We start from the raw sequence: 27,855 nt of genomic DNA on the forward strand, positions 1-27,855 counted from the left end.
AACTGGGACCTTCCCTCAGAGCAAGTGTTGTGCAAGACCTCTCGCTCACCAATTGTCCTGCAACAGTCTCCAACCTGCCGACGTCCCTATCGTGGTTAGCAGAGCGTGGGACCAAAATGCTTTCCCGTATCCCATGCCCCCTTTGGTTGCCGAAAGCGACGTGCCCAACAGTCCCATTGGAGTCGCGCAGGCTATGATTACACTGACCGCCCTCCACTCTCCCGCCGCCTCCAGCACAGCCACTGCTAGTCCAAGCATGAATTGGCAGCCTGCGAACAGGTAGACGTAAACGTGCAGTGGCTGGTTGCGCGGCTGCGGGAAGCCGGCCTGCTCGCACACGCTGTACACGGCTGGCGTGAACGTGCTCACGGAGATGATGAGGAGTGTAGCCGAATAGAAGGATGCCCAGATGTACGGCCAGTCGGGGATGGACGCAGTGACTTCGGTCATGGTAGAGGAGGTAATTATGGTGGTGACCAGTGATGCCGCTGTGTCGTTCGGTGAAGTGGGACGGTGGCCAGTCACTCTTTTCAGGCGGACAATTCGGAGTGGTTTTCGAAAGGGTCTAGAGAGGACGTGCTACATTGGATTGTGGTGAGGTGTTGAGAGGACGGCTTCTACCAGTGCTGAGTTGTTCCTTATCTGTAGGTCGCCCTCAGCTTTCCCTTTGCCATAAGGCCCCCTCGGGCCTTCAGCCAAGGCCCAAATACCTATCCCGGCCCAGCACGGCCGATCAAAGTGCGAGTATTTACGTCGACTTAACCTACCTCGGTCGGCAGAGTTCGCAGAATGTCTTCCCCGGTGGCCTAATCTGATGAAGAGCGGTTGCTTCGGGTGTGCTAGGCAGCTGCAGCGCTCTACCATACCCACGAAACACATTCCACAGAACCCCAGTCACCAGGTAGCTAAACGAAGACGCTGGACTCTCGCACTTGGCTTGGTGTCGAACCTATCGACATCCAGCCTGATTTCGACCAAGTTTTCACAATCTTGGTCGTTGGGTCAAGTCAATGTACGGTTGATATTGAATAAGAATATCACTATGAGAAATCAACAACACCGAGACTCTCTTGATCAAGTTTAGAACTAAGTTAGTGAAAGAGTGTATACTAATTTCTAGTGGAAAACTTAAGTAATCTTTAGGCCTACATCCTATGGGTGCCTAGGCTCAATCCCACAGGTGTGGCTGATATCTCTAGTGGAGTCTTTTGGGCGCACCTCTATAGGACGTTGCCCAGACTAAACTGGTCCTATCTAATCTGGCGATGCTCTCCGTTCGGCGAGACAGATAATCCGGATATGTAGTGAGGAGTAGTTCTCGATCGAATTCACACCTACTGTTTCAGGTACGTTTGTGCCATCAACGTTCCCACCAACGCTCCCACCAACGCAATGTAAAGCGACCACCTAACACTCTCGCACCCTACGACTCCCACAATGGATCGCTCACTGAAATGCTTCACGAACTGCCTCGTGTGCATTTCGGGTGAATTGGTTTCTCAAGACCTCTATTTCAGCTCGGACACCGGGATCATCACGCCCACCTACTATTATCGGCAAGAAGGTGTCGAGAGGATCGACCTGGATGGGAAAGTCGTCGCCCCGGGGTTTCTGGACTTGCAGACGAATGGAATGCAAGGCGTGCATTTCACGCGGTTGGGGAGCCAGCGGACCAATGGTGAAGAAGGTGATGAGGCGGAGGATCTAAAGATATTAGAGACGGTGAGCAAGACAGAGGTGTCTCATGGTGTCACGGGGTTTTGGGCTACGGTTCCCACGGTGGAGGCGGCGAGGTGGAAGCAGGTGAGAGGCATTTCATTATCTTGGTAAAGCGGTTTGTGGGCTGGGATATGATGAGTCGGGGTGGTTCAATGGTTCCTGGGACTTCTCCCATGGTTCATTGTCTCAGCCATCGACTTGTTCCTCCCGGGATATCAAGCTAATGTTGATTATGGCCAGATAGTGCCAGCTCTTGGACCGAGAATGTTTTCCAATGGGGCAGATCTTCTCGGTGCACATCTGGAAGGGCCATTTCTGAGTCCTGCAAAGAAGGGTGCTCACAACGCTGATTACCTACAAGATCCGACACAGATCTCGCCGGTTCAACTCTACGGGGCTGACAACCTTACGTCGGTCGTGAGCATGATCACTTTAGCCCCTGAATTGCCAGGCTCGACGGCCCTGATCGGACAGCTACAGGAAGAGTACCCTCATATTATCATTTCACTCGGTCATTCCGTAGCCAAGTACGAGGAAGGACTCGCTGCCCTGCAACTGGGTGCGCGGGCGTTGACGCATGTCTTCAACGCAATGGCACCATTCGAGCATCGAAACCCTGGTCTCGCAGGCCTCATGTCGACGGGACGATGCTACTATTCTATCATACCGGACGGGATCCACCTGCATCCGTCAGTGGTTACGCTGTGTCTACGCACCGACCCGAGGAAGTGTGTCTTCATCACAGACAGTATCGAGCTTGCTGGTCTGCCTGACGGCGTTCATCCCGGCCACTGGCAGATCCCACTGCAGCAGGTCAAGCAGGGAAATCGAGTGACCATGGAAGGCACAGACACGTTGATCGGAAGCTGCTGTACCCTCGACGAGTGTGTAAGGAACGCCGTCGCTTTTACGGGCTGCAACCTGGCAGAAGCCGTGCAATGTGTCACTGAGAATATTGCCGACATGATGGGCGAGAACAGAAGGGGGAAATTGGAGACAGGACGGAGAGCTGACTTTGTGGTGATGGATGCAGATGGTGTGGTACTGGAGACGTGGATGGAAGGAAGAAAAGTCTGGCAAAGAGAGTCGATACTTACCTAACTCGGTAGCTACTAACCTCTGGATACTAGGGTAGACCTCTGGCCTTTTTGCTCTGTGAGACTCGAACCGTGCACTTGGTAACACCTTTAATACAGGCCTGGTGGCTTGTGCTGTAGAATGATATCAGTCATAAGCCTGGCCTGGTGCTGAGACGCTGAGCCTTGAAATGATCCGTGGTTACGACTACCGGACTGGAGATCATCTATGTTGAATCGAAGGATAACAAAACGATTGGTCGGATGATGGAACGGGCCAGGGGGGGGGCTGGGCATGAGAGATGGGCTGAATTCAAGCGTTGGAACCCTTCAGCCATGGCTTGATGAGGCGCACCTCAGCCGGCCGGTGTGGCTAACAGTGTAGCAGGCTCAACTCCACCAGCGCAAAATGCTGGATTGGAGGCTGGTCTAGGCATAGTCTGAGTGGTTGTTCTGGTGAACGATGCATGCTGGTTTCCATGCTTTTTTAGACATTCGATGCCGGTAAACAAGCGAGAGACCCGCATGGAGGCGGTGGGGCACTTGTCGCGTTTGAATCTGGGCAGGCGTGATTAGTGGGCAAGCTTAGTGGGCAGGTGCAGGTCGGCGTCGATCGCCATCACCGCGTTACGTCATTCATTAGTCGAGATGTCGTGCAAGGAGCAAGTACGGGCATGCTGTTCAATTCACACGATTACGACTGCTGCCGATCCCTAAATTGTCCAACTCCTCAAGCTTGTCATTTATTTCTTCGTCGTTTATTTTCTTTTTCTGTTCTCTCCATCTTTGGGTGTATTGCTTTCGTCTCTGGGCGTGTCTTTAGGACTGACGAGCCAGTTGCATTAGGGTCTCACCTTAGCTCGGCCACACTTCTACGCCCAACCTTTCGTCATGGCGGATGAAGTCGCTGCTCAGCAGCAAAGGTCTGGCAAGCCATGGAGCGGTACCAACAAAATCCCAAACATCAAGGAGTTCGTGAGCAACCTCGATAGGGAGAAGGCCCAAAGAGACAAGGCTCTTGAGGCCGGTGACACTCCGTCTCAGGGATATTCTACGGAGGTGACACCACACCAGAATGAAAAACCAAAGAAAGAAGGCAAGACGGTCACAGACCCAGTGACGGGGAACCAAGTGGTTATCGCAGATGTCGGCAAGCAATACATGACACGGGCTGATAACCCAACGGTAAATGCATATATACCAGCTGGTTTCCTTCATGAGAGCTGACTATTGCATTCAGCTCTCCATTCCCAACGCCAACCTGGGAAAGCCAACCCCCGTTCAAACAGATCATTCTCAGACAGGGGCAGAGTATAAAGAGAAGCAAGACATCACAGCTCCCCCAGACCCCATCGCCGAGGGAAGCACGTCAGACGTGCCTATCCATGGTGAAAAGACCAACATCTTATTCCATCCCACGCCGTCAGTCAGCTACGAGCCCATGTTTGTCATGCTCGAACAGCGTGCTGGTGGTCTTTGTATCGCAATCTTGATTTCGGTCGTCATCGTAGGCAAGATGTTTGGTGGCGCTCTCAAAGGCTTGGTTCCACTTGGCATGGTGCTCGCGTCTGGCGTCTGGCTCTGGATGAAAGAGGTTGTTAGAAGCGGCCGTGAGGTTGAATGGAGCTCTGAACAGGCGAGAGGCGAGACGGTATGTACCCATCGAGACATCGATACGCACACAGCGAGCTAACAAGCTGGCTAGGCAACTGCGAACCTCCTTCCAGAGTCGGTTGAATGGATGAACACCTTTTTGAGTATCGTCTGGGGCTTGATCAATCCAGACATGTTTGCAGCAGTGGCAGACACACTCGAAGATGTCATGCAGGCCTCCGTACCCGGGGTGATCAACAATGTCAGGGTGGCCGAGATCGATCAAGGAAGCAACCCCATCCGGATCCTGAGTCTGCGGGCATTACCGGATTCCAGAGTGGAAGATCTCAAACAGAGCATTCACGAGGAGAACAAGAAGACCAAAGATCCACAAGAAGCAGCTGCTGATGAAGAGGGTGGTGATTATTACAACCTCGAAGTTGCCTTTGCTTACCATGCCAAACCCACCGGAGGATCAGCCGCTGCGAGGGCGAGAAATATGCATATGAATTTGGTCTTCTACCTTGGCATCAAAGGTCTCATTGGAGTGCCTCTCCCGATTTGGGTAGAATTGCAAGAGCTCGTTGGGACCATTCGGTTGAGGCTGCAGATGACTCCAGAACCACCATTCGCCAAAAGCCTGACCTTCACCCTCATGGGCGTTCCTCATGTCCAGGCAGGATGCATTCCAATGGTTAAGCGTGGGGTTAATCTCCTCAACTTGCCATTGATTTCGAATTTCGTCAATTATGCAGTGGCGGCCGCTGCCAGCCTTTATGTCGCTCCGAAATCGATGCAGCTAGATCTGAAATCCATGCTACAGGGCGATGACATTACAAAAGACACTCAAGCGATTGGTGTCATGTGGGTTCGCATCCACCGTGCCGACGGCCTTAGCAAACAAGATCGCCGTGGCAGCAAATATGGTGGAAGTGACCCCTATATCAACCTTTCCTTTTCCAAATACGGGAAGCCCATGTATTGCACTCGTGTCATCACCGATGATCTCTATCCAGTCTGGGAAGAGACCGCTGCACTATTGGTCACACCAGAACTGATCAAGGCGGACGAACAACTCAGTGTAGAATTGTGGGACTCGGACCGCAACTCCGCTGACGACATGGTGGGTAAAGTCGAACTGTCCATGCAAAAAATGATCAAGCATCCAGGCAAGATGTATCCTCAAATCTCCAAACTGGCCGGTGTCCAAGAGGGCAGTGAAATGCCCGGTGAGCTTCATTGGGAGGTTGGATACTTTGGCAAGCCCAAGTTCCGTCCAGCACTCCGCACCGACGGGAAGAACAAGGCACTTCCGAAGGGACTTCAGGACGATGAGCAGTTCCAAGACGAGAAGGGCACTCTGGACACTGCAGATTCCGATGCTGTTGCTCACACACCGCCTGATCCGCTGTGGCCCAGTGGTATTTGTAGTGTGATCGTCCACCAGATCGTCAATTTGGAGCTCGAGAACATCAAAGGCAGCAACGGAAATCGGAAGGGCCGAGAGTTCGAACCCGCCAAAGCATATGGAGAGGCCACCGAGGAAGAATCAAACAGTGAGCAACCGGTGAACGATCCCTTTGACAGATCTTGACTAACCAGGACAGAACTGCCCACCTCTTACTGCACCATCCTCTTCAACGACGGTCTGGTCTATCGAACTCGTGCAAAGGCTGTTAGCAGCAAGCCGATCTTTAATGCTGGCACTGAACGGTTTATGCGTGATTGGAGGTCTGGTCTGGTCACCGTAACTGTGCGGGATCAACGCAATCGCGAGCATGATCCCGTCTTGGGTGTTGTCCCATTACGGTTGTCGGAGATACTCACTACCAGCTCGCAAGTCACCCGCTGGTACCCGCTTGATGGAGGCATCGGGTTCGGTCGGATCAGAATTTCCCTTCTGTTCCGAAGCATTGAAACTCGACTTCCACCCAATATGCTCGGATGGGACGTTGGCACGTTTGAATTCCTGTCCGATCAAATTGTCACCAAGGGTTGGACTGAGAACACCAAGCTGAAACTTCGCACTGGTGGCAGCAGTGGGAAAATCCCTCGAACACAGTGCCACAAGAGCGAGGACGGCGAGGGTGTCTATTGGGACGTCTCCGCCGAGAAACACCAACATAAGCGACTGCCGGTCAAGCATCGTTACCGGTCTCCGGTCATCTTCGAGTTTCATGTCAGTGGGAAACGCGGGGCGGCTGCGTTCGCCTCGATCTGGCTGCAAAACCTGATTGACAACGAAGAAACTCCATTTGACATCCCAATATGGAAAACGAAGAACGGGGCGCGTCTGCTCCAGAACTACATCACGGAGGAGAATTACAAAGCTTTTACCGACAAAGGACTTGATGATTTGGAAGAGGTGGGACGGTTACAGTTCCGTGGTCGATTCAAGGCTGGAATGGATGAATCTCACCGTGATTTCGTGGTGGACAATGACACGCGGGAAACGTATGAGACATTCGAGGCATGCTTGACTGAAGGGGTCCGAGCACGTGTGGTGGAAGCCGAAGTGCCTGATGCGATTCAGGAGTTGCACGACGCCTCATTGACGGAAGGTCGTGATGTGCTTCATCACCAGGTGGACGAAAAAGAGAGGAAGAAGTGGCTCAGTAAATCCGGGGAAGACTGGTCTGGGGCATTCAGTCACGATCCGCGGGCTTACACGAACAAGAAGTGGGAGAAGATTGCAGAGCCCGGAAGGGATGAGCCGCCGCACGATCCTTACAACCCATCAAGCGATGATGATGATGACGACGATGCGGCGGTTAACACCAGCTCGGAATCGGATCTGGGCATCACTGACGCTTCCAATGCACCTGAAGGCGGATTCCAGCGGCAGCGTCAGAGCGTCTCTTCGGGTGGACGACCCAGTGGGGATACGTTGGACACGACAGATACCCATGACACAACCGCAACTGGAGATTCAGGCAATTCAGTGCAACCAGTGGCGGCCAAAGACGCAAAGTTCGACCGGAAGGCTGGCAAACGTGCTGAAGAACGCAAACACCGTGGTCTGTCCCAGTGGATGCCTGCTCGCAATGTCAAATTCGCCCAGAGCCAGGCCAAGATTGGTGTTTCTCGGATCAAGAAGAGATTTACTGGCAGCCTTGGTGGGCGAGAGCCTGGTGTTGAGACCGAGGCTGCGTGATGAGCGATATTGGAACCCTTGTCTGGAGCAGGTGAGGGAAGGGATGTGCGAAGCGAGGGAGAATGACCTAGCGTAGCATGATCATAGGAGGCATTAGGATTGTAACTCAAGGTCTCGGAAACAAAGATGATAATTTATGATTGAGTTCCTGGGGAGGTTACTGTAATTATTAAAATTATAAGGACGGACCAGGAGCAATGAAGGATAAAGTGCAGGGGCGCTTGGAAGAACAAGAGCGTTTAGCAAGTGTTTGAGGTGTCGGGAACCAAGTGGCCGGACACGCTTCGGCGCATCGGACGCCACGGCATTGATCTGGTGCTAGTAAGTAGTGTCAAGATGAGACTACTCCGTACGAGTACGAGTAGTACGCCCAAGATGGCCCAGCCATCCCCCTTCTAGACATCCAAACGGCCGCATTTGACCCTCTGGCTTGAACCCGAAATGTTGAACGCGCCATTGATGTTCTGCTACATGTTCTGCATCATTGAATCTATGGATATTATTGTTTTTGGGGGGAAGTGGGGGAAGATGCAGAATAATGCAGGGTTAGGATTATGCACGACAGAGCAAGAACCACAATTGATGATGGGATCGGAGTTAAGGTTATCGACTTCCACGGATGTCATCTTCAACACCGAACATGTCACTATCTAGGGACGTACCGATTGCAGTCGAAATTGGGGTGGGGTGTAAGTAGGAACTAATTATGTACGGAGTACTCCGTACTTGTACAAGATAGTCTGTGGGCAACCTCCGTGGTACTCAATACCAGGGAGGGAGGAAAGTCGTTGCCGAAGCGAGCTTGACTTGTGAAGGCTTTCGTCATCGTCAGCACGTTGGCTTGGTATCGTGACCCACAGTACGAAGATATACTACCTACAGTACGAAGATAAACATCGGACGAGAGAATGTGTAGTAGGTAAGAGAAGAGAAGAGAATGGCACAAGGGTTAGAGAAGGAGACTGCCTGGCTTGTGTAGGAGGTTTTGTGCACCCGCTCGCATATCTCTTGGGCGCAGATCTCGTATAGAAGCGACCGACAAACGGGCACGAATGCTAATCACTAGTATTTCGGGAACGACGGGACCGGGTTATAACTTATTTCTGGACCATTATTGTGCGGGTGCGCGGTACTAGTCAGCGCTGAGTGATTGGAGGCCCGCACGCCTTATTCTAGCCGAGACGGCAACTTGATTGTGAGCGCTCGCCCGGTACGCCTGGCGGTGGTCGTAGGTGCGGGAGAGAGTGTGAGCGTAAGCTGCAGCTAAGAGTGCCTGGAAAATTGAGAAGGGAAAAGCCCAAGGGGACCGACACACACAGGAGGCTGGTCAGTGGTCGCAGGCCGCAGGCCGAGGGTCGAGGTCGCATGCATGGAACCCAATGCCAAGCAACAGGTTGGAGTTCCCTGTGCGTGCCCTGTGCGCGCCCTGTGCGCGCCCTGTCGTAGCGACTCCAGTCAGCCCGCACCCGTACACGGAGGCCGTGCAGGCACTCGTTATGGACCGGGGTAGGTGTGGTCAAGCAAAGCAAAGCAACAGAGGCACCTCCACCACCGCCTCCATCTGCGCCTGTGAGGTCTGCACATCTGCACCTACTCCAGCCAAGCACCATCAGTCAATGACCGCGCGTCCACGTTCGGGTGCCCGCCACTGCCTCCCCCAAAATGCTGAACTGCGCCTTCCAACTGCCACCACTACGGCTCCCACTAGTCCCTAGACTCTCCAGTCACGTCCATCCAAACACCCCCTCGCCTTCACCTCTCACCCTCCATCACCACTCCCGATCTTATCCTTTGCCAGGTCTCCGATTACTCCGTCTGGGCATTACAACGCTCACTCTCGCAGTCTCTCTCTGCTCCTCTGCCCACCGTCTCTGCCTCCGACGCCTCATCATCATCACCATCATCCATTTCCATATCTCTTGTCCTTCGCTCTGCCGTCTTTATCCCACTTAAGGACCTACCGCCCTACCGAGTACTCCGTACTGTCACCATCTTTCTAGACCTGTTTACCTACCCGTACCTGTACATCCACCTGTACCGAGTACCTCGTCGATAACCCGCCTCTCGCTATACCCATCTGTCCAAATACCACTGTCGCTCTCATGCAATAACTGAACCTTAGTTTTTAATCAACCCCCTCTCTCATCCTTTGGAGCGCTATGCGCTTCTTCAGAGACCTTGCCGCTTTGGCTGCGTCATGTCTCTTTCTCACATCCACCGTCAATGCTCACTCGAGAGCCCGAAATCCTTTAAACTACCTATCTCTAATTGAAGATCCCCGGTTGCATACTCCTTCGCAAAGAGTACATGCTTACTCCCATTTCGACATTACCTTCGACCTCCATAACCATGCCGAGCACATCCGATTAAGTTTAGAACCCAACCACGACATTCTCCACGAAGACTCCTACATCGAGTTTCTTGACAAGGATGGTAACGTCAGACATGCCGAGAAGATGCAAAGGGAGGACCACAAGGTCTTCCAGGGGAGGTCCTATGTCGTCGACGACGATGGCACTTCCACCCATGTCGGCTGGGCTCGCATTGTCGTGACCAGAGACGGAGTGCGCCCTCTTTTCGAAGGCGCTTTCACCGTCCTGGGTAATCATCACCATGTCCAACTCAAGTCCGACTACATGTCGACCAAGCATGAAATGGATCCCGAACTAGAAGACGATGATGATGAGTACATGGCTGTCTGGCGAGACAGCGACATCAGCCGTCAGCATCCTGGTCACCACACCGAGCTAAAGCGCAGTACCCCGATCTCCTGTGGTTCTGACCAACTTGAATTCAACACCCACCCTGACCATCCTATCTACCGTGAATTAATGCTCAGGAGAGACGAAGGCACTTGGGGAACCATGTCTGTTGCCAATCTATTCGGCAAGCGGCAAAGCAACATCGACGGTGGTGGTGCCGGAAGTGGTAACTCTGCTGGTGTCAATCTCAGATCCACCATCGGCAGCACTGAAGGTTGTCCTACAACACGAAAAGTCGCCCTCCTCGGCGTTGCCACGGACTGTTCCTATACCGCCAGCTTCAATTCCACAGATACTCTCAGACAGAATATCATTAAACAGGTCAACACCGCCTCCGACCTCTTCCAATCCACCTTCAACATCACCCTGGGCCTGAGGAACTTGACCGTTTCCGACGCGGAGTGTCCAGGTACTGCCAACAGTCAATCACCATGGAACGTCGGTTGTAATACCAACACCGACATCACTCAACGCCTAAACCTCTTCTCGGCCTGGCGAGGACAACGGGGTGATGACAATGCCTACTGGTCATTATTCACAACTTGCAACACTGGTGCTGAAGTTGGTCTAGCCTGGCTGGGCCAATTGTGCAACCATGGTGCTACGACTCAGACTGATACCAGCGGAAGCAGCCAGAGTGTTACAGGTGCAAACGTCATCGCAAAGACCTCCACCGAGTGGCAAGTTTTTGCTCACGAGACGGGCCATACTTTTGGTGCGGTACACGACTGTGATTCAAGTGCCTGCCAAGATTCCAATGTGGTGAATTCCGGTCAATGTTGTCCCGCGAGCTCATCCACTTGTGATGCCAATGCCCAGTATATGATGAACCCTTTCTCGGCATCTGGGATCACTAACTTTTCGCCCTGCTCCGTCGGCAACATCTGCAGTGCTCTCGGCAGGAATTCCGTTCAATCGAGCTGTCTGACCGACAACAAGGGTGTTGTTACCATCAGTGGCAACCAATGTGGCAACGGCATTGTCGAGGAAGGTGAAGATTGCGATTGTGGTGGTGAGCAAGGCTGTACCGGAAATATTTGCTGCAATCCGACCACTTGCAAGTTTGCCGAAGGTGCAGTCTGCGACTCAAGTAACGAAGGATGTTGCACAAGCCAATGTCAATTTGCATCGGTTGGCACTGTGTGTCGGGCAAGCACCGGTCAATGTGACCCACAAGAAACCTGCTCAGGCACCAATGGTACCTGCCCCCCAGACACTACGGCTCCTGATGGAGATAGCTGTGGCGATGGCCTTCGATGTGCCAGTGGTCAGTGCACGAGTCGAGATCTGCAATGCAAGACTCTCATGGGTAGCTATACGGCCGGCAACGACACATATGCTTGTAACAGTCAAACCTGCAGTTTGAGCTGTGCGAGCCCGGACTTTGGATCAAATGTTTGCTATAGCATGCAACAAAACTTTTTGGATGGAACGCCTTGTGGAGGCGGTGGCCACTGCGAAAACGGTGTCTGCCGTGGAAGTACAGTTGGCGGAGAAGTCAAATCCTGGATCGATGACAACAAGCCATTGGTGATTGGTTTGGCCAGTGCCCTCGGTGGCCTTCTCTTACTTGCTATCCTTGGATGTGTCATCCGAGCATGTAGAAGGAGTAGACACAAGAAGATCGACGGTGTGGGTCGTCGAAGCCGCCGGAATTTGGGTGGAAATCCTCCTCATGGTGGCTGGGATGGCCCAGGAATTCCACCTCAGATGCAAAGCCGCGGCTATGGAGGTGCATATGAACCCTCGCCGGTTCAGATGCACCCCAACTCTGCGCCGTGGTATCCCCCACAGCCCCCACCATCTTATAGTGGGTGGCAACCAAGTGGTGGTTATGGTGGACCGCAGCGAGGTCAAAGTGTGAGATATGCTTGAGAAGTGGTGAAAAACGCCAATTCAGTATAAAAGAAAGAGTACGGACATACTGTACAGCCTTGCACCCGTGTGAACGACGAAACTGCATGTGTGGCTACAGCATTGCTTACGTTGATATCGCATTGGTTTGGAAAGAACTGCACTGCATACGGCACGGCGTAAAAAGCTTTTTTGGGTATTGCTTTATTTTATGGGAGTTTGTCACTTGTGTATCAATCACGACCCCCATCTTATGACAGATCTTGATCGATATGAATCGAAGCGAACCGAATCCAAAAGGGACTTTGGATCGAATAGGCAGGCACTCAATCCTGGAGCTTCGGGAAAGGAAGCAGCAAGCAGGAGGACACGAATACTACAATATATGTCTATACATACATAGATCCTATACCGGACGTAGAGATATCTACCTTGGGTAGTTGAGGATATTAATATTGTTAGGTTGTACTTCAGCTTGATCTATAGAGCTCTCCTTGGTTGACATCAACTTGGGAACTATATCGACACATCGGCATCTTGCCGACGAGCCCCGTTGAATGATCACGCGCAGGGTGAACCTCGGCCAATTCTCCGCAAACCGTGGATGCCGCCGCCCCACACTCGAGTCACAAGAGTTTCCACTAGATAGAAAAGTACGCAGTATGGCGTACCTTCTACCAAGAGAAGCACGCAATTTCGTCATCTCAGCACTTTCCAATAAGAGCTCTCTATTCTTTGGGCCTGTCATACATAACCAGCATTCCGTTCGTTTTTGTCCATACGGTGATATCCATAATCTGATCTGGGTGATGCGATCCCATGCCCTGGAATTGGTCATTCAGGTCCTACCACAACTCGACTCGAGGACTTCTCTTACCGTTTAGTCTGCCACACCTCAGTCATACACCCTGGGCTTTCTGAGCTCTTTCTTTTTGCTTTCTCCATGAACATCAGCTCCCTCCTGAGCTCTACCGCTGCCGCTGTCCGTTCTCTCGCTGTACCTATCTTCCAAGACCGGTGCCTACCTACAGCTCTCGTAGCGGGGTCATCTGCTCCTACTTCTGGACGTAGGGATTTGGGTACTGGCAGGCCGACGGTTCGCACGAGGACAGGCATATCCAACCGGCGCAGTATGTCGACGACCGCAAAATTGGAAGAGAAATTCAAGCCTGCGCGCCGTGTCGCGGGCCAGAAACAGGATGTCTGGTCGATCGTCAATGAGGCCGCGGCGGCGAGCCCCGTTCAGCCGATCGTCAACATGGGGCAGGGGTTTTTGTGAGTTGATGGTTTCGCACCATCTTTCCAAGAAATAGATCTGCTGATAGGGCGCTCAGTGGCTACAATCCTCCCAAATTCATCCTAGACGCGGCGAAAAGTGCACTCGATAGAGTCGAGTGCAATCAATATTCGCCCACGAAGGGACGCCCCAGACTGAAGAAGGCTATTGCCGATGCCTACACGCCTTTCTTCGGGAGGAAACTCGATCCTGAAACGGAGGTCACCATCACGACTGGCGCAAATGAAGGTTCGTGTTGTGTTGCGTTGTGTTTTTGGAAGGGATGGGTGCCAAGTGACAAGCATTTGGGCTAACTTGGGATATTTCATACAGGCATGTTAAGTGCGTTCATGGGTTTCGTGGAACCCGGCGACGAGGTCATCATCTTCGAGCCCTTCTTCGACCAATATATCAGCAACATCGAGATGCCCGGTGGCACGATCAGATATGTGCCTATGCATCCCCCCAAAGATGGCGCAGAGAGAACATCGTCCGCCGCCAACTGGACCATAGATTTCGACGAGCTCGAAAAGGCATTCAACCCCAAGACCAAGATGATCGTCCTTAACTCCCCGCACAACCCCGTAGGAAAGGTCTTCAGTAAAGAAGAGCTCCAACAGATAGGAGATCTATGCCTCAAACATGAAGTCATCATCCTCTCTGACGAAGTCTACGATCGCCTGTACTACGTCCCATTCACCCGCATGGCCACATTATCACCTGAACTCGCCGACATCACCATCACGGTCGGGTCTGCGGGCAAGAACTTCTACGCCACGGGCTGGCGTGTTGGCTATCTGATCGGCCCACCCAACCTGATCAAATACGTGGCAGCCGCACACACGAGAATCTGCTACTCGAGCGTGTCCCCTCTCCAGGAAGCCGCCGCAATAGGCTTCGAAGAGGCTGACAAAGTCGGTTTCTGGGACCAAGCCGTCAAGGAAATGAAGGGCAAGATGGACCGCTTCTGCCAGGTCTTCGACGAGCTCGACATCCCGTATTCGATCCCCGAGGGTGGCTATTTCGTGCTCGCCAACCTGAAGAAGGTAAAGTTGCCCACGGACTATAAGTTCCCAGAGCACGTCAAGGACCGACCAAGGGATTTCCAGATGGCATGGTTTTTGATCATGGAGCTGGGGGTTGCGGCGATCCCGCCGACGGAGTTTTACACCGATGGAAGGGCGTATCTCGCGGAGGATTGGATGCGCTTTGCCGTCTGTAAGAATGATGATGTGCTCGAGGACGCGAAGGAAAGGTTAAGGGGTTTGAAGATGTACTTCTCCTAAAGAAAAAGACAGGTTGAGACTTTGGGGGTCCTAGACTCTGGACGGTAGTGCTTCAACTAGAAGGTGCATTTCGCGGGGTCGGATCCGCGTTGGACTAGTGGTATTAGAATAGTTGACTTCAGCTGAATTCATGGTCCATTTTTATTCCTCGCTGTGTTCGAGTTATCTAAGAGGTGATCTGACTTAGGCGACTGCTTTTCAAGTTCATATACATTGAATGCACTGTTACGGAAGCACTGTTCAGAATACGGTTTAACAGAATGCCGTCAGCGTTCGAAATCGCCAGCTGCAGTATTGATAGGTCAGCTCGGTAGCAGCGGAGAATCCTAAATTTAATCATTCTTCTCTAAGGGCAGACGCAGGTGACAGAGCAACGCACAGCACTACGGTAGTGATAAGTCGGCGTTATGGACTGGTTAAGGCTTTGCATAAAACGATCAGATCCAAGGAGTCCACAGCCTTGTCACGTCCGCTAAATCCGAACCTACTTTGTAAAAAGAACGCGACGACGCGTCGAGCGGAGCCCGGGGCGTCCGCCTCCGCCTACAATTAGATTAAATTTCCTTGCGTCCCAGGCTCGATCACCACATCAGTAGTCCATCGACCCCCGACTACTTCTTTCATCCTTTATTTATCTCTTTATTGCCGAGACCTCACCTCCACCCATTCCAATTCAAAGGCATGGAGATTCCTCCTCCTCCTTCAAGATGGTTCAGTGTCCGATCTGCAGCCGGTCGGTGAAACAAGCCAACATCAATAATCATATCGACTCCAACTGCGTGGAGGATATCGAGAATGAGCAGCCGGACAGCAATGCATCCACTACTACTCCAGCGAGCGGCGTGGCGAGTTTCTTCAAAACGCCTGCGAAACGAGACACGGCGATGCTTTTCCTTTCCTCGTCGCAGCCTGTTGGACAGAGTCCGAGCGAGTTGAGGCCGAATGCGAATCATTCGAATACCAGCTTGAAGCGATCGTTTGATGCTGCGTCCTTGTCCTCGTCACAGCCCCGTGCTGCTGCCGCCGGGGCACTGGGCAAGAAGAGCGAGGAGATACGTCTGACAGACGGCGTCGGCCGAGATACTACGAGTCCTAATGGTTCTACTACTCCAGCACTTCCCTCGCCAGCGGTCAAGAAACCCAAGACGATGAGCGCATTCGAGAGGGCGGCACCACTGGCGGAGCGGATGAGGCCAAGAACACTGGACGATGTGTGCGGCCAGGAACTTGTTGGGCCCAACGGTGTCCTCCGCGGCTTGATCGAGCAAGACCGCGTGCCCAGCATGATCCTGTGGGGCGGAGCAGGCACAGGCAAAACCACCATCGCACGTGTGATCGCGTCCATGGTCGGCAGCCGGTTCGTCGAGATTAACAGCACCAGCTCGGGGGTCGCCGAGTGCAAGAAGATCTTCGCCGAGGCGAAGAACGAGCTCGGCTTGACTGGTCGCAAGACGATTTTCTTCTGTGACGAGATCCATCGGTTCAGTAAGAGTCAGCAAGATGTGTTTCTTGGGCCGGTTGAGGCGGGCCATGTCACGTTGATTGGGGCCACGACGGAGAATCCCAGTTTCAAGGTCCAGAATGCGCTCTTGAGTCGGTGTCGGACGTTCACATTGCAGAAATTGACGGATCGGGATGTCGCTGATATCCTGGGCAGGGCGTTGGAGGCGGAGGCGGAGAGAAGGGAGAACTACACTCCGTCGCCCCTGGTCAATGATGAGTTGATCACGTATTTGGCCGCGTTTGCGGACGGGGATGCGAGGACGGCGCTCAATCTGCTGGAGCTCGCGATGGAGTTATCCCAGCGTCCTAACATGACGTTGGAGATGCTAAAGCAGTCTCTCACCAAGACGCTCGTCTACGACCGCGCGGGCGACCAGCACTACGATACAATCTCTGCGTTTCACAAATCTGTCCGTGGCGGTGATGCAGACGCGGCGCTGTATTATCTCGCGCGCATGATCCAGTCAGGAGAGGACGCACTCTACATCGCAAGAAGAATGATCGTCATCGCTTCCGAAGATGTGGGCCTCGCGGACAGTACTATGCTTCCCCTCGCTACGGCGGCATATACTGCGGCGGAAAGGGTAGGCATGCCCGAGGCCAGGATTAATCTCGCCCACGTCGCCGTTGCGCTGTGCCAGGCGCCGAAGTCGACGCGAGTGTACCGTGGGCTGAGCAATGCCATCCGGGCTCTTGAAGAGCCGGGAGTTGCGGGTCTGCCTATTCCAATTCACCTCCGAAATGCCCCTACCAGGTTGATGAAGGAGCTTGGGTATGGGAAGGAGTATAAATATAATCCCGATTATGTGGATGGGAAGGTCGAGCAAGAGTACTTGCCGGAGAAGTTGAGGGGCAGGATATTCCTCGAAGACAGAGATCTTGGTGAGGAAGTTGACCCTGCTCTCCTGGGAATACATGATTGAGATTGGAACGAATACGGACGGCTGTTGACAGTTGCGTCCGGTCTCCTGCGCGCAGTGTTTCCACCTGCTTTGCGTTCGCGGGAAGCTGGCAGCCCCTCCCAAGCTCTGACGTCGTTTTCAAATCATCGAATGCATCTCTATGCGACCTCTTCGCTGCAACAAACCCAGATGGATACATACCAGACAGCTAGAGGAGACATGCCCTGGGATGTCTGCTTACCGGAACTTGCCGCGAGAGAGCCAATCCTAGGCTCCGCAAAGACTTGAGGCCTCTGGTGTCAGCCAAACCTTCACTCCAGCCTGAAACCCAAGAAGGCCTCTAGCACACAACCTTACACGCATTTCCAGCCCACAAATTTCGAACCTTTGACCGCTGCTAAATCGAGATCTGGGCTAACAAAAGCGGGGGGGCTCGTATGCGGCTGAAATCCACTTTTCGTTTGGTCTAGGCACCCCCATCGTCTGGTTTGCCCACCACATCCTTTCGCATGCGTAATGTGCCATTCAAACAAATCCCCATGGATCTGTCTCCAAAGCATGCCCAGCAGTTCCTCGTTGCAGTTTCCAGATCTGGACTGAGCCGTCTTAGCCCAGCAGTAGTTGCGACGCCCTGTTTTGTTGACGAAATAGAAACGGGGGACCTTGGACAGAAGGGCGGTCGCCATTCGTGGCTTGAACGAAAACTCAAAGGATACGGAAACTGGATGTCCAGCTCTGTCATCTAAAGAGCTGAGAAGCTTGTTCCAGGCACGATGAGCTGGGTGGCAAAGTTGCAAACTTTAATTCACACTGCTGGTCACCGTCGCCCGCTCACATACGAACGAGGTAACGGAGGGCTTCTCGCCCAATATAATATATCCTAATACTAGCTCGAGGTCTCTTTGTTTGTTCTTCCTCCCTCTGTCAAAGAGATAAAATCCTGGCTTGTCCTCGTCAGTCTTCTCGCTTGCAAAGAACGGAACTGAAAAACAACACAGCACGGCAAGCTCCCCGAAACACATTTGACTCCAGTTGGATCCCCGTGCGGAACGATATACTTCGAGACCGCTCAGGCCCCTTCGTGTGTTGCGTTCACCCCGATACCAAGTCGACTTTTCTGCATCCCGTAATCGGACGGCTCGTGTGATCGATCGATCGGTAGCTTGGTCTCGAAACCACCTTAGAGCTAGTGAAGAGAAAAAGAAGCCCTAAAGAGATCATGCCGACGAAAGGATCATGCAAGTGCGGCGATCTCACCTATGAGTTTGACGGCGAGCCGCTTGTCAAGGTACTACATGCACATGCTCTCCTTCCAACGTTTCCCCTGAGTATAGCCCCGTTCAACTCTCCCTCCAAGACCACGTGGCCCAAGCCCCGAAATCTCAGCACACCCCCAGCATAAACCAGTTCCGCTATTTTTATTCGTATCAAACTATCCTGTCGTGTCCTGTCCTATCGTATACTACCCAACACTAACCACGGGCCACTGGTCCACCACCAACAGGGAATCTGCCACTGCCTCACGTGCCGCAAATTGACGGGCAGCGCGTACGCGACCTTCCTCCTCCTCCCGGACCCGGGCTCGTTGACCGACCGCCCGGCACCACCGGGCACCTCGCTCCACATGACGTCGAAAACGTCGTCTGCAGTGCGCGAAACCACGGGCGTGCACGAGGTCGGGCTGGACATGACGTTCTACGGGTGCAGCAAGTGTCCGTCGACGCTGTACAAGCGCGCCCCGGGCGGGTTTCCCGGCGTCGTGATTGTTTTCGCGGGCGGCCTGGACGGCGGAGACGGCGCCGATGGCAAGGCGCGCGCGGACGGTGGCCTGGAGGCCTGGGGCACCCCGCAGGTCGAGCTCTGGGTCAAGCACCGTCTCCCCTGGGTCGGCGAGGTCAAGGGCGCCAAGCAGTGTCAGGAGTTCGAGTGAGTTGAGAGCGCGAGCCGGCTGGGGAGGAGGCCCGGGCCGAGCGTTGCTGCATGATGAGTGTTGGGCTGGACGACCGGGGTTTGCGACTTGAGATTGAGCCCAAGGTCCGGAGCGGCGACACTGCTACGGCACGGGATGCGATGGGGTTTTTGATGCAGTTATTTTGTTTTCCGCCCCCTTGTTCCACTTGATTGACACAGCCATTCGGAAATGAAATGCACGACTCATGCTCACTCGAAATCCAATTGCTTCTGAACATTCGCGTTCTCCTGGAGGACATCCAATTGCAGGGCTGAGAATGGCATACTCGTACTATAGATACGAAAGGGGGGAGATGGAATGGTGATTAATCGAATGAATCAAAGCAAGTCACGATTCGTTCAGGAGGACCAAGTGTGAGTGACACATAGCCCTGTACAACACTTTTGTCATTATTGGTCTGGTTTGGCAATTATGGGATTTCTGGTTCCTTTTCGGGATCTGGCCTTTTCAACTCACTGACGCCTTCCACTACTGAAGGTCCTGCGTACGTCTCCTTGCAACATGGGGTAATCATAACGATTGGGTACTTATAAGCAGAATTAAGGATGAATGAATTCTCGCACGCGACTGCCTCTCTTCTCTCTCTCTCCCTTACTTTCTCTCTTTCGCGGCGCGACGCGTCTCAATCGCGAGGCTGGGTCCCCGTCGGTGCTCGGGTGGATCAGGTGTATATGCTCTGTGGTGAGAGGAGGAGGTCAGTACTAATCAATTTCAGGAGCCGGGATGGAAATAGGTGTCCAGGGGGGGCAAATCGTAATTAGGGATGTAGCACTCACCTCGGTCATGGAGTTGACCTGGAGGCCCTTCTCGGCCATTTCCTCCTCGCACAGGAAATCCAACTGCATCCAGACGAGATGGCCGCGGATCTTGTCCATCTCCTGACGGATCAGGTCGACAGGCATATGGGGGTCATGGATATGACCCTGCTTGATGATCTTGCGCGGAGCAAAGCTGTCGTAGTCGGCCCAGGTCTTGATGTTGTTGTCGGGATCGGCGCGGAACAGGTGGCGGTAGACTTCAGTGTTGGTCGTCGCCTGGGACGTCCATTTTTCCCACAAGGCGTCACCCAGCGGGTCGGCGACGAAGTCCCACTCCTCTCCTGAGTAGTTGTCGTTTGGACACACGGTGGGTGGTTGCGCGTTCGGGTCGTTTGAGCCGTCGACTGCTTGCGCTTCGATCATGCCTAGGTGCTCGCGCCACAGGTGGCGGCGGAGGGTTGCTGCGTGGTGGCCTGCTTGGTAGGGTTTGCCGTCCATAGTCGACTCGAGGATCTTCGTGTCAGTCATGACGATGGAGAGTTCCGAGTCGTGCTTCCCTAGCTGGGAGCGGTCGTTCAGATTACTCGACCCGCAGATGACGGTCTTGTCGTCGGCGATCAGGAGTTTTGCATGGATGTACAGCTCTTCCTGCACAAAGTTTTCCTTTTCTGCCTCTCTCTCGCCCTCCCATGGCTCCTCGCTGACAAGGCCGCCGCGTGCCATGGCGTCTTCGCCGATGGAGTCGGTCGACGTGATTGGATCTTTGACATCGACGTCCCGTCTTGCTGCTTCGAACCTGCGCTTCCGATCGATGATCCGCTTCTGCTCGTCGGAGTTGACTGCCGGGGCCTTGGAGCTCCCCTCGCCGTCGGATGATTCGCCTTCGTAGCCGTGGATGCCCGAACCCATGATTTCTTCGGCTTCGGCGCGCTGAAGCTCCTGGTATGAGACACCGGATTCTTTTTCTTGTTGAATTAGGGCTGGGGTCTTGTTGATTCGGTCGTAGGCTCGGAGGTTGAAGACAAAAATGTACTTGGCTGGATCAAGGCCCGCTTTGGAGACTTGTCCCATGATGGAGTGCTCGCCACGATTGATGGACTTGAACTGGTAATCCATGATGGCACGGGTTCCAATGGCAGCATCCTCACGAAGATCTCCCGCGAAGCCAGGGATGGCCGGGATCACAATGATGATTCGGAATTTGCGGCCCTCTTTGTCGGCACGAATGCAAGCATTCACCATGGCACGACCGATGGTATTGGTAATCGGGGTTTGCTGATCGCCAGTGGCAGTGATGAAAAATTGGTTCTCGATGTAGACGTAATGTTGAGCATTTTCAATGACTTCAGCATAGGCATTTTGGATGCTGTGGTCAATCAGGATACCGCTGCTCCAGTCATCGCTGCTGCGAACAATTTGAGCGTGGACCGAACCGGCATTTTGCAGTCCTTTGCCTTCGAGTGGGGAAAGTGGGTGCTCGAGGTACCTTCCTACGGGATGTTTGGGACGTTGAATGGAAATGAGATCTTCGTCAGGGTTTGAGCCATCGGCGCGGGATCTTGTGGTCATGCAGAGGTAGTCAACTCCTTCATCCCGCTTATACTTGTCTCGCTTGATGAAATTCCACCTCAACACGAAATGTTCTGCAATGTCAATGACACATTCTCCAACGAGTCCCATGGCAACGTCGTGCCAGGGCATTCTTCCATATTCCGTCTTGTTCAACTCATTGTTTGACCAATCCTCCACGGTTTGGAAGTCCATGATCCTGTAATTTTCAATTAGCTAGGGGCGCAATCAAGAGGAACTGATCGCACGCGCCTGTTGTTGTTGAAGTCTTGTCCAGGGAAGATTTCGTTGACCACGCCAGATGGATGCACATCGGCCAGAATATGTTGTCTAATATCCCACCTGCCATAACACAAGTCCAGCCCGCCGATGAATGCGAGATGGTAGTCGACGACGATAAATTTCTCGTGATGAGCCCAGTAAAAAGTCATGTCACCGAAATTCTCGAACACATTGTGATCTGGGTGACGCATGACGTGGATGTTTCCATGTCCAGGGGTTCCCTCTGGGCAAAGAGCCCTCAAAGCGTGTTTGGTGTGGGCGGAATTACAAGTCAGTGCCTGCTGAACTTCTTTGTAGACAATAACATAGACCTGGACACCGCGCTCGGCTGCTCGCTTGATGATCTGGTCAAGACGCCATTCTTGGTTGAAAAAGGGAGGACGACGCAAGAACAGCTCCGGGGATAGCCACCAGTCCTCGATGTAGATGGTCTCTTTGGCAGATTCGAGGCCAACAGAGACAGCCCACATGTAGTCACGACCATCGACATACCATTTGATGTTGTTGCCATCGCGCTCGGGGAAGAAGGACTTGAACCGATGACTCTCGCAAATCTCGGTTCTTTTGCGATCGGTAGCCTGCTCGTGTTCCTCATCATGGCGATGGTTGCTATTCACAATGTTGGTGAGCTTGCCGATCTTGTGCTTGAGATGGATGGCTTTGATCTTCGCGTCTTGCAGCTTGGAATCTAGGGTAAGGAAGATTATTGGTTTCGGTTGTCTGTGGTCTGGAGGTGGAGATTTCCAGGTGTATGTATCGTACCTTTGAGTTTGTCTCGGAGAGCCCTCATCTTGCTTAGAACCTGTCAAGGCTATCGTGTTTAGAATCGGTCAATAGCGGGGCTTCTCATTGAGCGTAAACGTAATGGTGTGTGTCGTCTGCGGTGCACCAGGCACAAGCGCGGATCACAGGTTGAGATGAAGATAGAAAAGAAGCGTGGAAGATGAGAGCATGGAGGATATGGCTACGTGAAGCAAGCAATGGCACTCTCCATCTTCACAGCGACTGATTGACTGTGGGAAAGGATGGAGTCTGAGTCTGAGTCTGTCTCTGATTCTGATGGACTACGTCATCCCTTCAGCTTCAGCCTTGATTTGTTCCCCCTCCATGCCATGCGCCTGATGCAGCCCGTGCAGCCCACCACACACCAGTCCTTCGGTGCACCATCCAAGCAAACTCTTTGCGCCATTGGTGAATATACCCAGCTACTTGATCCTGCAGCTGCAGCTGCGGCTGGATTGTCGGAAGTCTACAAGGCTGGAATCTTGCGAAATCTGTTTTCCGTGGTGTTGTGTTGGGGTTGGGCCCAAGGGACCGTATATCTGGTTTCGATCCGTACATATATCAAAAGGGCTATATATGGCATAGAAGATTGTAATCGAGCACCCTCGATATTACGTTACATTACACCCATCCAAAAGATCCATCAAATTCCCATACCACATCTTCCCGGGGCTTGATTCGAATGTCCTCAAAACTGGGAACCTTGCCAGTGTCATAGTACTCCACTAATGCTTGCATGTCTGCCTCATCCATTGCATTGAAATCATCGGCATTCCACTTATCACATACCTCACTCATCCAACCCATCCTCTTGTTGATGTCACGTGTGCTCTTCCCCGGGGCAACTCTGCGGAGTTTCCGTCGAAGTTCGCCAACCTTTTTAATGCTGTCTCCGGTGCCTACCGGGAGCATCTGGCCTATTTGTCGGCGGATGGCTGCAGCCATTCTAGGTCCATTGCCATTGGTGGACACCATAATCTGCAAGGGCCCATCACGATGGACGCTGCCAAAGTAGAAGTCACACTCTGGGGGCACATCGGCTATGTTGGCAGGGACTCTGAGTTCCTTGCAATACTTCCATATGCGTGTTGATGCTTCAGGGTCATCAATAGCTGTCAAGACCATTGCGACGTTCTTGTTTGGTTCGAGATCGAGGGGCAAAAAGATTCGATCGATGTGGTTAACCTGGCCGCGTTCGACCCTGTATGCCACCTCTTCGTTGAGTCCAGCGCGTGGGCATACAACGGTCACTTTCGCATCCGCATTGAGGAGGTTGACAATGCGTCCAGCGGCAACCTGTTCGCTCGATTAGACGATCGTTTTGGATTGCTGCTGACATGGGGTAAAGGAGCAGCGTACCTCACCGCCGCCAATGACTAGGACTTGCTTGTTCCTGATCTGCCATGCTAGGATCAAGGAGCCTCCTCCCTGGATCTCAGGATACTTATTGGGCATTGTGAGCGCATGCGCGCGAGAAGAGCCATGGATGGCAGCACCGAGGAGATGCTAGAAAGTCGACTGGAATGTGATGGGGGCGCGGGCATGCGGCGTTTTGTTCAGCAGCTCCACAGATAAGTGATAAGATTAGATCAAAGATCAACAGTCACGTGGACGCGTCCCTGCCTCTTCAGCCGTCGCACCTGCATTGCGGGATTCAACCGAACCTTCCCTGGCACTAATGAGTTCAGGGATCTAAAAAAGTCACGACTCACCATAGCTTCACTTCCAAGTTCCAACCACGTTTGGAAAATATATCCCTGCCCTCGCACCGAAACCATCTGTATGGGAGTTTCACGGTGTCGGAATCCCTTTGAACATTCCTTTGGTCAATATTCCTGCTCCGCCCGCTGTGCCTTTTCTACAAAACAATTGTTATAGCTTCCCTCCGTCACTCAAAAGTCAAGACACAAGCATGAGAGGAGTTAAAATCTTTTCGGGTAGATCCCACCCTGTACTTGTAGGCAAAATTGCCGAGAGGTTAGGGAGTGATCTGGGCAAGTGCGATCTTGGGAATTTCTCCAATGGAGAGATCAGTGTGCAAATTGGGACCTCGATTAGGAACGAAGATGTCTTCATCGTCCAGAGTGGTAGCCCCCAAACCAACGACAGCGTAATGGAAATGCTCATCATGATAGCCGCTTGCAAAGGCGGTTCCGCAAAATCAATTACTGCGGTCATGCCGTATTTTCCTTATTCACGACAGTCTAAGAAGAAGGCCCACCGAGGTGCCATCACCGCCAAAATGCTGGCAAATCTTATGGTGGTTGCCGGTGTGGATCATATCATAACCGTTGACCTTCATGCCTCTCAAATGCAAGGTTTTTTCGGAAAGCCTGTCGACAATCTCTACGCTGAGCCAATCATCGCTCGATGGATCAAAACAAATGTCCCCCACTGGAGGGATGCAGTGGTGGTGAGCAAGAATGTCGGCGGAACCAAACGCGTCACTTCCCTGGCAGATGCTCTCAAGCTACGATTTGCTCTTGTTTCGACAGACCGTAATCGTTCACGCCCGTCGCACCAGAATACAAATCTCATGGACAGTACCGTATTCTTCGATGCAATAGAGCCACAAAATGCTCACTACAGACAACCCCTGAGTGACGGAGATGATGGCGACGAAGCTGACACGGAATCAGAGAAGCCTGGTGACTGGGATCGACGGCAGGAATTTCCTCTTCGTGGTCGTCACCCGCTCGTCAATGGAACCAGTCGATCAGGAAGACCAAAAGCGGTCACAATTGCTTCAAGCCCCTTGGTCCAGACAACTCGCGTGGAGTCTTCATCCCCTCCGCCTTCTCCAAGTCGGCTGGGACGTGCAGAGACCGCCCGAAGCGCGCGACGCCCCTCAGAATACGAAGCCAACGAGGCCTTGAACGATGAAAGAGCACGCGACGTGATTGTTGGTCGATTAATTCAAGGGCACCTTGTCGAAGAAGACTATGCATCACCTGGCATGTCTAGCTTGACAGCCTCGATCACTGGGTTTCCGGGTGACCGAAATTCTCAAGATGCGGCTGAAAACACGGGCTACGATCCAATGACTTCCTCTTTCGTATCGAACGCATCATCATTTCAGCCTGATCATGCGCTGGGCGGTACATTCGATGCTGCTGCAACCTCAGACGAAGAAGAAGAAGGCATCAAGAACCCTGACCTAGAGCACACCATCACATTGGTTGGAAACGTCAAGGATACCACTGTTCTCCTGATGGACGACATACTCGACCGGTCAGGTTCTTGGATAGCTGCAGCAGAGACTTGCGTCAAGATTGGACATGCAAAGAAGGTCTACTGCATCGGAATCCATGCCCTTTTCGGTGAGGATGCTCTCGAAGAGTTGGAAGACTGCGACTGTATTGATCATATTGTGGTGACAAATACCTTCCCGATATCCCCTGAAAGAGTTCGTGCTTCAAAGAAGCTGATAATGATCGACCTCTCTGGCTTATTGGCGGAAGCCATTCGACGGAACCATCACGGAGGTAAGGAAACCGATATACGAAGACCTTGAGGGGTAAATCGCTGATCTGAACAGAGGATATCTCGACATTATTCCACTTACACGATTAGAAGCACTGGGGATGGTCAAAAACTCCATTCATTTCGACTTCACCGCCCTGCCATCGACTCGACGACATCTCCTAACCACTCTGATTCGTATGAACCAACGTAGATCCTTAACGACGAACACGAACCAAATACTAGAATTCTCCATGTTTCGTTAGCCACAACCCCCAGCATTTTCCTCAATGGAACGGACATTTCTCGGGTTATCATTTGTGACCCAACCCGTCAAATTGAGAGGACCAGCTTGATTGGCACATTTGAAGGGTTGGCCCTTTCCATTCCCCTGGGAACCTGCATGCTAGCAGACCGCAGCCTTGTGAAATTTTCGGATCTTTCAGCCACCAACCTCGGACATCGGTCCACTTAATTAGTACTGTGGCTGTTTCAGTTATTCCAGCATCATAATGTTGCACGCCCATGCACATCATGTTCCTTATGCGAGAGCATGGGAGGTAGCTTCATCAAGGCCAGATACCCCATGCATATATCTCAACACCTCCCCTGGCGCACCATGGCAACTGGCACCGACTCAACCACCAAATTTGCGAGGGTGGTTGCAAAGTAGACGAAGAGGCTCATCATACTCACTACATTGAGACCAATCTAATATGTATACTATGGCTTAGGCCACCCGCATGGTATTGAGCCCTACGGAACTTCAAGTGGTGTTCATGCGGTACGGAGTACGGTATGCAGGATCTGGCATCCGATGCCGATCCCCTGCTGATACAGGGTATCCCAGACGCAGCTGCACACTAACGCCTTGAGTTTGAGTTTGGGTTTGCCTTGCTCAGTCGCGGAACCGGCGCGTCCTCGCCAAAGCCCTCCTTCGATTTTTGGGGACCCGCTAGGCATAGGTCCTCGTATTAGCCGATCCTCCATCCACTTTTTTTTCGGCGATCGCCCGGGCCCACGCCCCTGGGACCGCTCGAATTCGTACTACCAACTCTGTTTTATCCCGTCCCTTGGGTAGTTTCCCCTTCAGAAAACAGAAAGTTTTGGCATGGCCCCGACCGACAATATTGTGAGAGCGCTGGGGATTGCCCAGAGATTATGACTATCTGCCGTCATTCATCGTTCAATTAGGCAAGTCATTGCCCCACCATTCATCCTACATCCCACGAGTCTGAATACAGTGCTCGTCGACCAACCCCACGCCAGTAATGTTTGACATGGATATCGTCCTTTCTCCTGCGCCAGTACCAAGTATCGTCACACGCCTTTGGAATTGTGGTGTTCGACAACCCTTGTTTTGGCCCGTGGACTGAATCTTCGAACGTCAGCGACGCTGGTCAACCCTTGACCGCTTCGTGTGTATGTATGTTAGCTACCTCGAATGGTCCTAGATTGCGGGTGGAAGGCTGTTCCGTTTAGCTCTCCATCTCTAAACCTATTTCCGTGCACTCATGCGGTTGAGACTGCCGAGAGCAGTCAATTTACGGCAATCATGCTGATCACATCGGCCCGCACGGATTGATGGCACAGCTGGCCAAGGGGGGTTAATGATCATTTTTGCCATGAGTGACACCCTTCTTTCACTCTTTACGAGTTTTTGTTCTCACGGGTGAAAGAGAAGGTACCATCCTCCACTCTTGAGAACAGCTTCAACAAAGAGTGACTGGTCAGTGCGCCTCATGTGCCGCCTTCCTGTCATCCTGGGTGCATGACGATATGAACGCTTTGACGATGATTTCTATGACCAGAAGTCGGCAATCAGATTTGTTTCACAGAAGTCATATACACAGAAGTTTGGGTCTCAAGGCGTATCACCGAGAACTCAGTCCACGACTATTTAA

The 27,855-nt window shown here is 52.6% G+C and overlaps 9 protein-coding genes across 9 annotated transcripts; 7 read left to right on the top strand and 2 right to left on the bottom strand.

Annotated features, from left to right (window-relative positions):
- Positions 1-1,437: 1,437 nt before the first annotated feature.
- Positions 1,438-2,820, top strand: A1O9_05482 (N-acetylglucosamine-6-phosphate deacetylase; the record flags this gene model as incomplete). The annotated part of the gene is made up of 2 exons (XM_013404700.1): positions 1,438-1,803; positions 1,960-2,820. 2 exons carry the CDS (start codon positions 1,438-1,440, stop codon positions 2,818-2,820), a joined length of 1,227 nt encoding a protein of 408 aa, XP_013260154.1.
- An 866-nt stretch (positions 2,821-3,686) lies between these two features.
- Positions 3,687-7,542, top strand: A1O9_05483 (uncharacterized protein; the record flags this gene model as incomplete). Its single annotated transcript, XM_013404701.1, has 4 exons — positions 3,687-3,980; positions 4,036-4,446; positions 4,501-5,944; positions 5,996-7,542. The coding sequence occupies 4 exons, from the start codon at positions 3,687-3,689 to the stop codon at positions 7,540-7,542; spliced, it is 3,696 nt and encodes a 1,231-aa protein (XP_013260155.1).
- Positions 7,543-9,701: 2,159 nt separating this feature from the next.
- On the top strand, positions 9,702-12,179 carry A1O9_05484 (uncharacterized protein; the record flags this gene model as incomplete). The annotated part of the gene is made up of 1 exon (XM_013404702.1): positions 9,702-12,179. One exon carries the CDS (start codon positions 9,702-9,704, stop codon positions 12,177-12,179), a length of 2,478 nt encoding a protein of 825 aa, XP_013260156.1.
- Positions 12,180-13,290: 1,111 nt separating this feature from the next.
- A1O9_05485 (uncharacterized protein) lies at positions 13,291-14,720 on the top strand (the record flags this gene model as incomplete). The annotated part of the gene is made up of 3 exons (XM_013404703.1): positions 13,291-13,433; positions 13,493-13,683; positions 13,768-14,720. 3 exons carry the CDS (start codon positions 13,291-13,293, stop codon positions 14,718-14,720), a joined length of 1,287 nt encoding a protein of 428 aa, XP_013260157.1.
- Positions 14,721-15,427: 707 nt separating this feature from the next.
- On the top strand, positions 15,428-17,146 carry A1O9_05486 (ATPase; the record flags this gene model as incomplete). Its single annotated transcript, XM_013404704.1, has 1 exon — positions 15,428-17,146. One exon carries the CDS (start codon positions 15,428-15,430, stop codon positions 17,144-17,146), a length of 1,719 nt encoding a protein of 572 aa, XP_013260158.1.
- Positions 17,147-18,623: 1,477 nt separating this feature from the next.
- Positions 18,624-19,055, top strand: A1O9_05487 (uncharacterized protein; the record flags this gene model as incomplete). The annotated part of the gene is made up of 1 exon (XM_013404705.1): positions 18,624-19,055. Exon 1 carries the CDS (start codon positions 18,750-18,752, stop codon positions 19,053-19,055), a length of 306 nt encoding a protein of 101 aa, XP_013260159.1. The 5' UTR covers positions 18,624-18,749.
- Positions 19,056-19,798: 743 nt separating this feature from the next.
- On the bottom strand, positions 19,799-22,496 carry A1O9_05488 (uncharacterized protein; the record flags this gene model as incomplete). Its single annotated transcript, XM_013404706.1, has 3 exons — positions 19,799-21,640; positions 21,673-22,394; positions 22,469-22,496. The coding sequence occupies 3 exons, from the start codon at positions 22,494-22,496 to the stop codon at positions 19,799-19,801; spliced, it is 2,592 nt and encodes an 863-aa protein (XP_013260160.1).
- Positions 22,497-23,110: 614 nt separating this feature from the next.
- On the bottom strand, positions 23,111-23,944 carry A1O9_05489 (uncharacterized protein; the record flags this gene model as incomplete). The annotated part of the gene is made up of 2 exons (XM_013404707.1): positions 23,111-23,785; positions 23,849-23,944. 2 exons carry the CDS (start codon positions 23,942-23,944, stop codon positions 23,111-23,113), a joined length of 771 nt encoding a protein of 256 aa, XP_013260161.1.
- A 457-nt stretch (positions 23,945-24,401) lies between these two features.
- Positions 24,402-26,003, top strand: A1O9_05490 (ribose-phosphate pyrophosphokinase; the record flags this gene model as incomplete). Its single annotated transcript, XM_013404708.1, has 1 exon — positions 24,402-26,003. One exon carries the CDS (start codon positions 24,402-24,404, stop codon positions 26,001-26,003), a length of 1,602 nt encoding a protein of 533 aa, XP_013260162.1.
- Between the last annotated feature and the right edge of the window lie 1,852 nt (positions 26,004-27,855).

Source organism: Exophiala aquamarina (genome assembly GCF_000709125.1).
Source record: "Exophiala aquamarina CBS 119918 chromosome Unknown aczIA-supercont1.4, whole genome shotgun sequence".
Taxonomy (NCBI): Eukaryota; Fungi; Ascomycota; class Eurotiomycetes; order Chaetothyriales; family Herpotrichiellaceae; genus Exophiala; species Exophiala aquamarina.